We start from the raw sequence: 15,912 nt of genomic DNA, 5'->3' as shown, positions 1-15,912 counted from the left end.
TGTTTTGGGTTTTGAAGATTTACAATTTTTTTTTTCTTTTGAATATTCCTTTGCATACCAGACATTTGCAGCTAGTACTGGAATGTTCATTTTGATTCTGGAAAAATAAACGTTCCTGTGGATGTGAGATTTAGTCCAGATTCCTGTCATGGGAATGAATGCTCCTAAAAATAGAAGGAAGTCCATTGAATTCACAAAGCAAGCATAGCATTTTTAATGTTTAATTAAGCAGGTTTATCTAATCTCTAGTTTACTCATATAAGTAGTGGAAGTCAGAGTTTGTCTAAAGATTAAGAGTGGTGTCCTTCCTGTTGTACATAAGCGGAGCACTTTGCCTGTGAACTTGTAGAGAGAAGTAATAGTTAACCGCTGTATCCCAAGAGCGTTTCTTCAAGCTGCTCTCAGTGTCTGCTTTATAAAACTGAAATTGCTTTATCCTGAAGCTGTTTTGTGGTGAAGATGGGGCTGGCGGGAGATTGTTTTAAAACTTAAGTACTTTGGGTGGTATTTACTGGGATTTACACAAAGTTTGCCTCTAGAGTGATTAGCATTATAGCCAGCTTCAGATAAAGAAGCAGACCTATCTTATTTATAATTACATAAAATAACTGACCAAAAGTTTTCTTTGCTTTTAGTAAATTGATGTGTGTGTGTGTTTGTGGTGCTCTTGTATAGATATATTTCTGAAATTACGTTGTAAACTATACCGTGAAATTTTGTGTGAAGAAAATATATTTGGCTGTGTTGGTAGTTTTAGGTGGACATCCCTAAAAGCCCATATCTTCTCAAAACTATCAAAGACATACAGAAAATTAATTTTGTCAGAGTTACATACTAGAAAGAATCCCATAGTTAGTTTCATTCAAGAAAGATAATTTCAGATATTCTGTGAAAGAAAATGTCTTCGTGTCCTCCCATAATACGTCCTACCATATTATGTTGAGCATAATATGGTAGTTTAATATTCTACCCCTTTCAGTAGCTTGGAGGAATTGTACCTCTTTCATACATCCTTGGAGGAATAATTCTATCTAGTTGTAAAATGAGATTGAATAGTCTAAATGAGGAAGTGGGAACGTTCAGTGATCAGGGACAGAGACAGCAAGTTTTTGTGATCATTTAGAGATGCCAGTCATTTTTACTAGAGGATCAGAAATTAAGAATGCAGTTCATTTAGTTTAAACAAAGATTGCAATAATAATGGAGGAAAGAGCATTATAATAAATTCTAAAATCTTAGTGTCATAATCAGTGATTTGATTCACTTACAGGTAATCTTAGAAAATCACATCTGCATTCATTCTTGCAAAAGTAAAACACTATAATTTATATATTTTTCCTAATTAAAAAACATTTTACTTTGCTTCTTATAGCCAAATGGTGCCAAATGCATTCCAATACGAGACCGTGGCTTCCTAGTGCAGGTATGAGCCAAGCCTCTGAAATAGTTTAGCCTTTAGTGGATTTTCAAATCCTTCTTGAACTTGACTTAATTCTTTCTCTTTATTGTCTTATTCAGACAATTGAGTTTGCTGAACAGCGGATCCCTGTGTTGAATGAGTACTGTGTGGTTTGTGATGAACCACATGTGTTTCAGAATGGCCCCATGCTTAGGGTAAGTTCTCACTGGTGGAATGTTGGTTTAGAACAGAAATGAAGAAGGTTAAGATATAAACAAGTAAATAATTGCATTTACAGTAAATGCTCTCTATTGAGTCAGTTATTTAATACCAAAGTTGTATAGTTTTGACAAATGTATCACTATTTCTGAAGGACTCTGTGAAAGATCAACAAGCAGTTTCACTTTAGGAAAATATTTCTTAACTGTATTTCTTACATGCGCCTATCACCTTGTTGTTGGTCTGTCTTTATATATCTCTGTGTCCGTCCATATTGATATGTATATATATGTAAACTTGTAAACACCATTGTTTACAAAACCACACAATCTACAGTGCTTAATATAGGAGGGATTCCCTCGCGGTTCAGTGGTTAGGACTCCATGCTTTTACTGCCAAGGGCCTGGGTTCAATCCCTGGTCGAGGAACTAAGGCCCCACAAGCCATGCAGTGTGGCAAAAAAAAAAAAAACACAGAAGAAAAAGAATAAGATATTTAATATAGAGAGAAATGGGTAGTCCTTATTCCAGTTAGAAGAGGTATATATAGTAGAATCAGAGAATTAAAGATTTTTTTTAAATGCCTACTCACACATTTGTGACAGTATTAAGGAAGTATGGAAATAAGAATCAATGTGTAAATGGTGTTTTGGGGGAAAATTATCCAATTAAAATTTTTTTGCAGTTTTTTTATTGAGATAAAATTTGTATAAATATACAATTCATTGTTTTAATGTGTACAATTCAGTGTTTTTTAATTACATTCTCAATTTTTTGCAATTATGACTACTTTCTATAATTCCAGAATCTATTACCCCAAAAGAGAACCCCCGTAAATGTTAGTAATCACTCCCAATCTTCCCTTCCTCTCATCCTCTGGCAACCACTAATATATTTTCTGTCTCTATGAATTTGCCTATTTTAAAAATTTCATATGAATGGACATTAAATTATATGTTATGTGGCCATTTTTTTCACTTAGTAGTAAAATGTTTTTGAGGTTCATCTATGTAGTGTGTCTCATAATTTATTCCTTTAATGGTGGAATAATACTCCATTATACAGCTATGTGACTTTTGTTTATCCATTCATCAGTTAATGGAATTGCTGGAGACTTGTGTTAACTCTGTTTAACTTTTTCAGGAACTAGCAAACTATTTCTGATTTCTAACAGCAGTGTATGATGGGGTTCAAGATTCTCCACATCTTCACCAACACTTGCTATTCACCTCTTTTTTCCTCCAACTATAACCATCCTATGAATTGTGAAGTTGTAGCTCATAGTGGTTTGCTTTGTCCTTTGCTAATGACTAATGCTTTGAGCTTCTCTTTACATGCTTATTGGCCATTTGTATGTCCTCTTTGGAGAAATATCTCTTTAAATCCATTGCCCATTTTTTAAATTGGATTGTTTGCTTTCTTTAGTGAGTTCTAAGAGTTCTTTGTGGCTTCCCTTGTGGCTCAGATGGTAAAGAATCCACCTGCAGTGTGGGAGACCTGGGTTCGATCCCTGGGTTGGGAAGATCCCCTGGAGAAGGGAACTGCTATCCACTCCAGTATTTTGGCCTGGAGAATTCCACGGACTGTATAGTCCATGAATTGCAGTCAGATACAACTGAACAACTTTCACTTCACTTCAAAAGTTCTTTATATATTCTGAATACTAGATCATTATCAGAGATATGATTTGCAGGTATTTTCTCCTGTTTTGTGGGTTTTATTTTTCTTGATGGTGTCCTGTGACAAACAAAACTTTTAATGTTAGTGGAATCCAAATTTATCAGTTGAGGTATTGCCTAATCCAAGGTAACAAAGATGTATGCCTATATTTCCTTCTAAGAGTTTTATAGTTTGTATCTTACATCTAAGAGTTTTATAGTTTGTATCTTACATGTAAGACATTGAGTTAATTGTTGTTTATGGTTTGAAGTTGAGGTTCAGATTCCTTCTCTTGCATGTGGATATCTAGTTGTCTATGCACCATTTGTTGAAAAGATTATTCTGTCCTCATTAAATGATATTGTCTCCCTTGTGGAAAATGATTTAACCATAGATGTGTGAGTTTGGACTCTTGATTTTATTCCACTGATTGTATGTCAGTTCTTATACTTGCACTATACTATCTGAATTACTGTACCTTTGTAGTAAGTTTGGAATCAAGAAGTGTGAGTTTTCTAATCTGAAGTGTGAATTTTGTGCCCCTTCTAATCAACATTTTACTAGAGGTTCTAGCCAGGCAATTAAGAAGAAAGAAATAATAGAAGGTATCCAGATTAGACAGGAAATACTAAAATGATATCTATTCGCAGATGATTTATGCACCATGTACCAGATACTCTGGGTAGATATTTTGCATGCTTGAGTGCATGCTCAGTCGCTCAGTCATGTCCAACTCTTTCCGACCCCATGGACTATAGCCTACCAGACTCTTTTATCCATGGGATTCTCCAGGCAAGAATCCTGGAGTGGGTTGCCATTCCCTTTTCCAGGGGGTCTTCTTGACCCAGGGGTTGAACCTTCGTCTCTTGTATTGGCAGGCAGATTGTTTACCACTGAGCCACCTGGGAAGCCCAAGGAATTTTGCATATTACTTCCTTATTTGATTTTCACAGAACTCTGTGGTTTAGGTATTTTTATGCCCATGGTGCAACTAAGGAGATTAAGATTCAAAGAGGGTAGGCAGTTTCTTTAGTATCCTTCCCAGCTGTGTGACTGGAAGCTGAACTTTGAACCTAATTCTGTCCGATTTCAAAACTGCATCACCAACATTTATTAAATGCTTTATGAGTATAAGGCACTATGCTAGAGTCTGTTGCACTTTTTAAGAGAAATTTATCCTATATGTTTGAAAAGATAAATTGTAAAGCCTGGAAACAGGTAGTTTTATTAGAACACTTTTGCCTTTCAAGATTTATGTTATAAAAACATACATAACAGCCATTAATGAGCACAGTCATCTGTCAGGTTTTATGATATATTTGTTTCATTTTATTGTTTTCGGAAAACATATAAAAAAGTTTTTCTTGCCCCTCATATGCTATTTTTAACAGTTATTCCTCTCAAAGAGATATATTGCTATTCTGAAACCAAATTAACTGACTCAGCATTTATTTTAGTAAAGATTTGTACAAGATTGTTATTTTTATTCGATACACAGAAATGTATAGTTATGCTGAGAGGAGAAAGAATCATTTTATCATGTTCATTTATCCCACTAAGAAGGCTTATCTTTATTTTGTTTGTCATTGTGCATCTGTGGACCTTGATTTATTTCTTAATCCATGGCAATAATATTTTCATTGCAGAATATAATAGTCATGTTATTAACAGCATAAGCTTTTTCGGTGTTTTTTTTGTAATCGTGTTTTTGAAGTGCCTTACATGGATCTTCCCTGGAAGCTGGGCTTCCCTTGTGGCTCAGCTGGTAAAGAATCTGCTTGCAATGCAGGAGACCTGGGTTCCATCCCTGGGTTGGGACGATCCCCTGGAGAAGGGAAAGGCTACCCACTGCAGTGTTCTGGCCTGGAGAATTCCATGTACTTACTGTACAGACCATGGAGTTGCAAAGAGTTGGACATGACTGAGCAACTTTCACTGCATGGCTTATCTTATTTAATCCTTATCATAACCTTCTGAGGATGGGTATTACTACGCCTGCTTTATAGATGAGGAAAACAGTAATTTTTTTAATGTCCACAATGCTAGTAATTGATAGGGACAGGATTTGAATCCTGGCAGAATGGCACCAAGGCCATGGTTCTCAATCATAATGCTATTCTTGACTTACATACTTGAACTGACTACTTTTACGTCCTGGAAATTGACTACACTTGGTGTTGGGAGTTTGCTCTTCTCAGTTTACTTACTGGCAGTTCATTCCAATAATAGGTGATAGAAAGATCATAGTTGATATTAGTATTCTCTGTGCCTTCCTCCAAGTTCTCTTTTACTTTATCTCTGTCTTTCTGCACCAGTTAAGTATGCTGTCTATTTCGAGAAATGGAAATGCTTTCATAAACAAAAGTGAAGACAACATTTTTAAATAAATATAGTTTATCAAGAGGTTTTATGTTGCTGTAATTCAGGCTGATATCTAAGGAAATCAGAAACCTTACTTTCTTAAATAGTAAGATAAGTAACATATGAAATCAGATCAGGAAATGAAAATAGAGAAACATCTCATATTCGAAGGAAGAAAAGTAAACAGAATACCTCCTTGTTGTATTAAACAGATATTTCACTTAAATCAGGCATATTCATTTTTTATTTCTTATATTTCCATTGCAATGCATTTTGCTATAATTTCAATAATGTATAGTGATTCATTTCAATAATATATAACAATTTTTATAAATGTAATTTCCTATGGATAGTAATCAATAAATGGACTCATTGGTCACTTATTCTCAGCCCATGTAACACATTAAAAGCTGCAGTAAATCCCCAAGCTATAAAAAAGAGACGTTATAGCCCCATGGGTGATTAAATGGTTAGATAGAATTGTTTCCATAGATTTTCTGCCTCATGTTTGTTACATTTGTTAGATTTCTCTGTCAAAATTCAAACTGTTTCTCACTTTTTTCTCTTTTCTTCAAGCCTGATTGTTTTTTAAATGACATAAGTCTCCATTTACTCCTATTTCCCAAATATCCTAAAATTTTAGTCACTAATTTCCTGTTCTGTCACTTTCCTCAGAGGTCTAGGCAAGCTTGTCACACTTTTGCAACATGAGGAACTAAACTATTTATTTAGAAATACCACAAGGCTCTGATTTTCTCTTTTGTTTACAAAGGTTATAAATATCACTCTCAGGTGGGTTCTGACATGTGATACTTTAGATCTGCATAAAACTCACATTATCAGGAGGGTTGTTCAGAGCCCCAGAATTTCAGTTTGGCAGTATGGTCTGCAGTCCCATCAGAAAACCAAACCAAAACCAAATCACTAGTTCTCTACATTTTGGAATCAACTAGAGTGTTAATACAGTGGACTGTTCTGGTGATGCTTTAGAATGTTGATTTTGGACTTCATCAAGTGTGTTTGCAAAAGAGGAAAAGGAGGATTTACTGCCAGAATCACCACTGTTTTCATCAGCCTGTAAATTCCTAGTGCCCTTGTCTTTTTGTTGTACTCACCTTAAACCCCATTCTTGGATCAATGCAAGTGTTTGTCTTCTCTGAGCCCTGTATGTGAGCTGCTGAATCCTATTGGAGAAAACCACTCACGTGGTTGCGTGGATTAGTGTCCCTACAAAGTTGGACCTTTGTCAGTGACACTGGGTGTGTGTTCTCTGTGTCCTGGGTTAACAGACTTTCTTGTTTCCCACATTAGCATGTGATAAAAGAATTATGATCTTGTTTTCTTCTCCTGCCCTGTGGAAATGTCCCACATTACTTGCTTTGTGTTATCAGGCCTGAGATTCTCCTGTCACCTCTTGAGAATAATGCTCCATCCCACTAAAGTCAAGTCAAAGAAACCCATGAATCTAATCATTTTTGTACCCAGTTTTGCTGTGGACCTTAGACAAATGTTTGTAACTAAGGTTCTTGTTTTCAGAGTAAAGTTAACAATACTCATAGTTTGGTCATAGCTTAAGGCACTCCCAAGACCAATCTTGAGAAACTGAGTATGTGGGTAAACCTAGATATGTCCCATTTTACCTAAGAGGAAAACAAGTAGGTCTTCTTATATTTATGTCTGACCTTCATACCTTAATATTTGGAGAATGAATAAAAAAGCATAGCCAATTTTCTCCCCCCAAATCCATTTTGCAGAAATTAACGTTGCAAGTTTTGACATAACAAATCAAACTAAATAATTATGCCAAAAAACTTTTAGTTAAAACATAAATATTTTTACATCCAAATTGAGCAGAAATTGGTTTTAATAATCAAACAGCAGCTTTAGTTTTATGAGACACTAGGGATCAGCATGTATATTGAGGCCTAACCAGGCCTGATCCTATTTCATTATGGATCTATCTTGATCTCTGTGGGATTCCTGTCTTTCCTAATCGACAGTAAATCTTGCCTTGCTCCAAATGTGTCTTTCTTCCAAACCATTGTCAAGAACCCAAAGTACTGACTATAAAACTGGAAATAAAAAAAATTAAAGGTTTGTAGGTTTTGTGTCCGAGAAGGCAATGGCACCCCACTCCAGTACTTTGGGGTCATTAAGAGTCGGGCACGACTGAGCAACTTCACTTTCACGCATTGGAGAAGGAAATGGCAACCCACTCCTGTGTTCTTGCCTGGAGAATCCCAGGGACAGAGGAGCCTAGTGGGCTGAGGCCTATGGGGTCACACAGAGTCGGACACGACTGAAGCGACTTAGCAGCAGCAGCAGCAGCAGCAGCAGCAGCAGGTTTTGTGTTTCTAGTCAATATTCTTAATTATTCTCATGTGTTTTCAACACTAGTTTTTTTTAAAATTGTGAAGTTGTATTTACATTGCTCATTTCTATTTTAGCAAGAAATGCTTTAGAAACAAATTAAGAATTTTGATAAACCACGGGTATGAAAATAAAGGTACCATGTCATGATATGCTTCAATGAAAATTCTTATTAAACACTTATTTCTGTATATAGATTGAGTTAACATAAGTAGAAGAGACAGGGTTTCCCAACTGGCTCTAGTGGCAAAGAAACTGCCTGCCAAGGCAGGAGATGTGAGGGACATGAGTTCAATCCCTGAGTCAGGAAGATCGCTGGAGGAGGGCATGGCAACCCACTCCAGTCCTCCAGTATTCTTGCTTGGAGAATGCCCATGGACAGAGGAGCCTAGAAGGCTACAGTCTATAGAGTCACAAAGAGTTGGACACGACTGAGCAACTTTCACACATTATCGAGCTTACCTAATAGTGTTAATATTTCAACAGCTCTCTATACCTCAAGGAGATTTTATAATCTTTATCTCACTTGATTCTTCTCTCTTGGTCCTTATCAACCTGGTGAACTGGATCTGATTTTATGTCTGTTTTGTAGCTGGGAAAACTGAACTGTGCACATAAGCTCCAGCTGGAACAACATCCATGTTCATCTGTTTTATATATATGGCTTACATGAAATATTTTGTTTGAAAAAAATGATCACAGCAAAAAAGGGTTTGAAAACCACTCACCTACACTGTGCTATATATAAATACATAGCTGGATTCTCAAGTTGTGTTATTTCTGTTTTCACTAGGAAGTAATCTAAATTCATTGAAAACACAAAATTTCTAAAACGCAGTTAGGTTCTAAAATATTCTTTAGGGCTTAAAATCATTTTTTGAGTCATGTTTTTACTGCTCACATTTAAATTGTTTTGATTCAAGTAAAATTTAAAATGTATTCATTTTAGCTTAAAAATTTCTAAAATAAATCTTAATTTAGGGACATATAAAGTTCCCCATGTTTTTAATGGTGCAGAGTGAATGTTATATTGCAGATATAGTATGTATATTGTGTGTAATGGCAGGAGGGACTTGCCGTGGTTTTACAGTTTAAGTTATAGGGACTAATTGTTTGGAAGCAATATAATAGTATAATATTAAGAATAAGTAATATTTTATAAATTGAAGCTAATACATTTCTTGTAAACTTGAATTAGTAAATAATGTACATTTCGGGTGATATCTAGGCATGTATACTTTATTAAGTCATGTTTAATAAAACATACAGTTTTGCTTATCCAGCAGTAGCTATTCCATGAGTATGTTTTATTTTGAATTGAGACTGGAGTTTTCTATGCAAATAATATAGTGATAGCAGATTTTCTTGGGAGCAGGGCACTGGCTGGCAGTATGCTCAAGGTGGGAGAATGCTAATTGCAATATAACTGTATATTTTATTAAGAAGGAATGAATCACTTGCTTTCCTGGAATAGGATGTCCTTTCTATGAGACATCTAGTCTTGATTACTTGTGATTTGAGAACTTTCTTTTAGTACGCCATCTTGTGTTGACATTTTGAACTCCTCTCATATAAAATGTGGATAAAGTTATCTACGAAAACTAGATTGGCAAATAATTATCTGAAAATTAAGCTTATTTATATCTTGAATACTCTATTGACTGTTCTAGTAAAATGATTGATAGATGTAACACTGTTATTTTAAAATTCACTGGCGTTTATTTAGTGTGCTGGTGGTGGTGTTTAGTCTCTAAGTCATGTTTAACTCTTTTTGTGATCCCATGGACTGTAGCCCACTAGGCTTCTCTAGCCATGGGATTTGCCATTTCTTTCTGGATCTTCCTGACCCAGGAATTGAATCTGTGTCTCCTGCATTGGCAGGTGGATTCTTTACCACTGAGCCACCTGGGAACCCCTACTATGGTACATAAATTAATAGCAATATTACTACCTCTATCATTACTATTTTAAAAATAAAGATAAAATTATTTTTATAATAATATAATGTATAGTTCTACTTCAGATTTTTCAGAATGGTAATACCATTTCTTGCCCCCCCTCACAGTTTTCTATTGTACCTGATTTCCTTCTTCAAACAGTTGCAATAATAGGATATTCTTAGAAATCAGCCTTGCAGATTTGAGTATGGGAAGAAAGGCCATTTTTCAATGAAAAAAATGCAAGAAAGAAAAGGAGTATTTATAAAAAAATGAAGCCATCAGTTCAGTTCAGTTGCTCAGTCGCGTCCGACTCTTTGTGACCCCATGAATTGCAGCACACCAGGCCTCCCTGTCCATCACCAACTCCCGGAGTTCACTCAAACTCACGTCCATCGAGTCAGTGATGCCATCCAGCCATCTCATCCTCTGTCGTCCCCTTCTCCTCCTGCCCCCAATCCCTCCCAGCAGCAGAGTCTTTTCCAATGTGTCAACTTTTTGCATGAGGTGGCCAAAGTACTGGAGTTTCAGCTTTAGCATAATTCCTTCCAAAGAACACCCAGGACTGATCTCCTTTAGAATGGATTGGTTGGACCTCCTTGCAGTCCAAGGGACTCTCAAGAGTCTTCTCCAACACCACAGTTCAAAAGCATCAATTCTTTGGTGCTCAGCCTTCTTCACAGTCCAACTCTCACATCCATACATGACCACTGGAAAAACCATAGCCTTGACTAGATGGACCCAGCTTAATCATTAAGATTGTACATTTATAATTTAAAATAATGGGTCAATTGATAAATCCATGTGATTTGGAGATTTAGAGGTTGGAATAGAAATAGGTCTGGGAGGAGGATGAAACAGCAATGCAGGAAAAACCATTCAGAAAAGACTGAACTGTTGCTCGTTTGTTACTCAAGATAAAGACTAGGAGGTCTGGGCAAAATTGGTAAAAAATCATTTGAGACGAAGTCAGGGTGGCCCATGAATTCCTAGGACCGGGGACCAAGTATGCTGATAGAATATTCAAATTTCAAATAATTACGTTCCAGTCTAGTTTAGCAGAGTATTTGTTTCATTTTCCTTTATACTGTTTAATAAGGCAACAATTTAATGCCAAAAATTAGTTTCTACTTTATTCCCTGAATATGTGTGTGAATATACATACATGCATATATATATTAGGATGATCACAAAATAAATACAATTAATTATCCAAGGTTCAAAAAGTCAGACATAGGAAGACAAATATCATATGATATCGCTTATATGTGGAATCTTTTTAAAAAGGTTATAAATGCACTTATTTATAAAACAAAAGTAGAGTTGTGGATGTAGAAGACAAAGCTACTTAGGGTAAATAGGGGGAGGGATAAATTGAGAGATTGGGATTAACACAAGAGTATATATAAAATAGAAAACTAATAAGAACCTGCTGTATAGCACAGGGAGCTCTACTCAGTACTCTGTAATGGCCTATATGGAAAAATAATCTAAAATATATGTAAATGTATAACTGATTCATTTATTGTATACCTGAAACTTACATTATAAATCAGCTATACTCCAATAAATTCTTTTTAATTTAAAAGAAACTAAAAAAAAATTTCCAGGGTTCAAATAAAGCATTTTAAAAATGATCATTGCTTGTATATATTAAATGAACCTTATGATATTCAGCTTTAGGATTGATGGATTTTGGTCGTAAAAACCTGTATGGTTATTTGGCAACAGTATTATTAAAAACAAAGGACCTTCTGTGTCTCTGTTTACTTCCTCAGTGAACTTTGGGTATCTGGAATATGAATTAATTCCTGTGGCCCCTTAATGATTTCCAATGCTTACCTTCCCCTGGATTCTTTTTTGTTTACAGTTTCATTATACTCAAACACCAATATAGTGTTTGACGCTATAGTAAGTGTGCAATAAAATGGTAGCTCTTATTATTTCAGAACATACCATGCTCCCAGAAAGTGAACAAAAGAAACAACCCAATGTCAGGTGGGAGAAATTGAAGGGCAGCTATACATGCACATAGATACACACGAAAAAATAGGACAAGATTAAGTTAAATGCTAAAGTAAAAGTACTAGAAATTGAACAGTCTGCTCTAAGTTTATCCAAGTGCATACAGCAGTGTGTATGGCTTGAGTCTGGATGAAGAACTTTGTCCAATTAATTCCCTGCCATAGGTAGTTTTTCCTGATGTTTCTGAAATAGAAACTGTCTTTTTAAGACTGACAAAGAAAATACATCAATTTATTTGGGGGAAAATTTTCTTTCAGTTCAGTTCAGTTCAGTCACTCAGTCATGTCCGACTCTTTGCGACCCCATGAATCGCAGCACACCAGGCCTCCTTGTCCATCACCAACTCCTGGAGTTCACTCAACTCACACCCATCAAGTCGGTGATGCCATCCAGCCATCTCATCCTCTGTCGTCCCCTTCTCCTCCTGCCCCCAATCCTTCCCAGCATCAGAGTATTTTCCGGTGAGTCAGCTCTTCGCATGAGGTGGCCAAAGTACTAGAGTTTCAGCTTTAGCATCATTCCTTCCAAAGAACAAAGAACACCAGAAATCTTTGTGTGATTGGCTTTTTGTCTACAAAGCCACCACGTGGGTCCATTCTCAGCATAAAGGGTGCTTAGTATGGGGCTGTCCTTCCCCACTAGTTAAGCAATGGACAAAGTTATCCTCTGAAGTCAGTGAGCATGGGAGCAGTGGCACTAACAAATACGTCTCTCTGCTGTGCCGGGCACCACAGGCTGCATCGTGTTAGGCTTCATCAGCTACCTAATGCGATGTAACTCGGGAGATGAGATAAATCAAACAGATGACACTGTATTAGATTTGAAAGATGAGAGCTCTTCCAAAGCAATTGCAGAGTGTATATTTCAGTGCTGTTGACGTCAGGAGGCTATTGAAGTCAAAATCTTTGCAACAAAACAAACCAGTCTTTCAAGAGTTAGGTAGCAAGTAAGCAGAGTCATGCTTATTTCTTCCGGAGAAAATTACCTAGGAAGAAATGGAATTCTCCTTTGTAGATTTGTTTTACACAGCTTTGGGATTGAATCTCATTTTTTAGTATATCACCAGCTTAGGTATCTGCTTTCAAATGTATCTTCTGTGCAAATGTGTATTAATTTAAATGCCTCTTCCGTGCAAATGTGTATTACACAAGCAAGATGGATTTTCCACTTACAGAATATATTTTGTGCATGCATGCTCAGTCATGTCTGACTCTGCGACTGCATGGACTGCAGCCTCCCAGGCTCCTCTGTCCACAGGATTCTCCAGGCAAAAATACTGGAGTGGGTTGCCATGCCCTCCTCCAGGGGATCTTCCTGACCCAGGGCTTGAACCTGCATCTTCTGTTTTGGCAGGAGAATTCTTTACCACTGAGCCACCTGGGATAGATCCAAAGGATATTTTCACATATTGCTAAATCATTCCGAGTGCAAGTGCCTAAAACTAACTGAATTGAATTTTTAATCATATTTTTGACTATATCAGTAAAATGGCTATTTACTAATTGTTACTTATATTTAGAAATTTAATTTTTTAAAATAAAGTGATAGTTCTTCCCATCCCTTCTCCAGTTTTATTGAGATATAAGTGACATATAGCAGTGTATAACTTTAAGGTATACAGCATAATGATTTGTCTTACATGCCTCATGAAATGATTATCACACTAAGTTTAGAATATCCATCATCTCATATTAATACAAAATAAAAAAGAGAAAAGCATTTTTTCCTTGTGATGAGAACTCTTAGGATTTTAGTCTCTTTTATATGTAACATAAAAGCTGGATTTAGAAAAGGCAAAGGAACAAGAGATCAGTCAATTTGCCAACATCCATTGGATCATCAAAAAAGCAAGAGAGTTCCAGAAAAAGATCTACTTCTGCTTTATTGATTACATCGAAGTCTTTGACTGTGTGGTTCACAACAAACTGGAAAATTTTTAAAGAGCTGGGAATACCAGATCCCCTTACCTGCCTTCTGAGAAATCTGTATGCAGGTCAAGAAACAACACTTAGAACTGAACATGGAACAACAAACTGGTTCTAAATTGGGAAAGGAGTATGTCAAGGCTGTATATTGTCACCCTGCTTGTTTAATTTATATGCAGAGTACATCATGTGAAATATCAGGCTGGATGAAGCACAAGCTAGAATCAAGATTGCCAGGAGAAATATCAATAACCTCAGATATGCAGATGACACCACCCTTATGGCGGAAAGCGAAGGAGAACTAAAGAGCCTCTTGATGAAAGTGAAAGAGGAGAGTGAAAACGATGGCTTAAAACTCAGCCTTCAGAAAACTAAGCTCATGGCATCTGTTCCCATCACTTCATGGCAAATAGATGGGGAAACAATGGAAACAGTGAAAGACTTTATTTTGGGGGGCTCCAAAATCACTTCATATAGTGACTGCAGCCACGAAATTAAAAGACACTTGGTCCTTGGAAGAAAAGCTATGACGAACCTAGACAGCATATTAAAAAACAGAGACATTACTTTGCCAACAAAGGTCCGTCTACTCAAAGCTATGGTTTTTCCAGTGGTCATGTATGGATGTGAGAGTTGGACTCTAAAGAAAGCTAAGCGCCGAAGAATTGATGCTTTTGAACTGTGGTGTTGGAGAAGACTCTTTGAGAGTCCCATGAACTGCAAGGAGATCCAACCAGTCCGTCCTAAAGGAAATCAGTCATGAATATTCATTGGAAGGACTGATGCTGAAGTTGAAACTCCAATACTTTGGCCACCTGATGTGAAGGACTTACTCATTTGTAAAGACCCTGATCCTGGCAGGAGGAGAAGGGAATGACAAAGTATGAGATGGTTGGATGGCATCACCAACTCGATGGACATAAGTTTGAGGAAGCTTTGGGAGTTAGTGAGGCACAGGGAAGCCTGGTGTGCTGCAGTTCATGGGGTTGCAAAGAGTCAGACATAACTGAGTGACTGAAATGAACTGAACTGAACTGATATGTAACATACACCAGTGTTAATTATATTTATTATGTTGTACATTATGTCCCTAGTAGTTATTTATCTTGTAATTGGAAGTTTGTACCTTTAGACCACCTCCATCCAATTTCCTCTCCCTCTACCCTTCCACTTCTGGTAACCACAAATCTGTTCTCTTTTTCTATGAATTTATTTGTTTTTGAAGTATAATTGACCTACATAGAACACTTTGATAGTTCCTGGTGCACAATGTAGTGATTTTATATTTCTGTACATTACAAAATGATCACCACAGTAACTCTAGTTACATCTGACACCATACAAAGATGCTACATTATTATTGACTATCTTCCCCGCACTGTGCATTTCATCCCTGTGACTCATGCATTTGATAAATGGAAGTTTGTACCTCTTAATCTCCCTCATCTGTTTTCTCTCATCCTACCACCTCCTTCCCTCCTGGCAACCACCTGTTTGTTCTCTGTGTCTATGACTCTGCTTATATTTTTGTTATGCTTCCTCATTTGTCTTGTTTTTTTTAGATGCATATAAGTGAAGTCATACAGTATTTGTCTTTCTCTGATTTATTTCAGTAAGCGTAACGTTCTTGCAAATGGCCATATTTTATTCTTTTTTATGACTGAGTGGTATTCCATTTTATTTATATATACCACATCTCCTTTATCCATTCATCTATAAATGGGCACTTAGGTTGCTTCCGTACCAAGACTAGTGTAAATAATATTTATATAGTATTTCTTCCTTTTAAAAAATTTTTGTTTATTCATTTATTTTGGGTGTGCCAGGTCTTTGTTGCTGCACAGACTTTTCTCTAGTTGTGGCGAGTGGAGGCTGTACTCTAGTTGTCTTGTGTGGGCTTCTCATTGCGGTGGCTTCTCTTGTTGTGGAGCATGGGCTCTGGATGGGTGGGCTTCAGTAGATGCAGTCCCCGGCTGTGGAGCACAGGCTCAGTAGGTGTGGCGCCTCGGGCTTAGTTG

The 15,912-nt window shown here is 36.7% G+C and overlaps 1 protein-coding gene across 2 annotated transcripts in view; it reads left to right on the top strand.

The window, feature by feature from the left end:
• Positions 1–15,912, top strand: part of PARP8 (poly(ADP-ribose) polymerase family member 8) — a 201,204-nt gene that overhangs the window by 145,717 nt on the left and 39,575 nt on the right. For both annotated transcript variants that reach the window (XM_055554414.1, XM_055554413.1), the window contains exons 14-15: positions 1,373–1,423; positions 1,519–1,614. In XM_055554414.1, coding sequence (XP_055410389.1) covers positions 1,373–1,423; positions 1,519–1,614 — 147 coding nt within the window. The remainder of the gene's footprint in view (positions 1–1,372; positions 1,424–1,518; positions 1,615–15,912) is intronic.

This window comes from Bubalus kerabau, chromosome 18, assembly GCF_029407905.1.
Source record: "Bubalus kerabau isolate K-KA32 ecotype Philippines breed swamp buffalo chromosome 18, PCC_UOA_SB_1v2, whole genome shotgun sequence".
Classification (NCBI taxonomy): Eukaryota; Metazoa; Chordata; class Mammalia; order Artiodactyla; family Bovidae; genus Bubalus; species Bubalus kerabau.
This window is presented reverse-complemented; position numbering and strand designations above follow the sequence as displayed.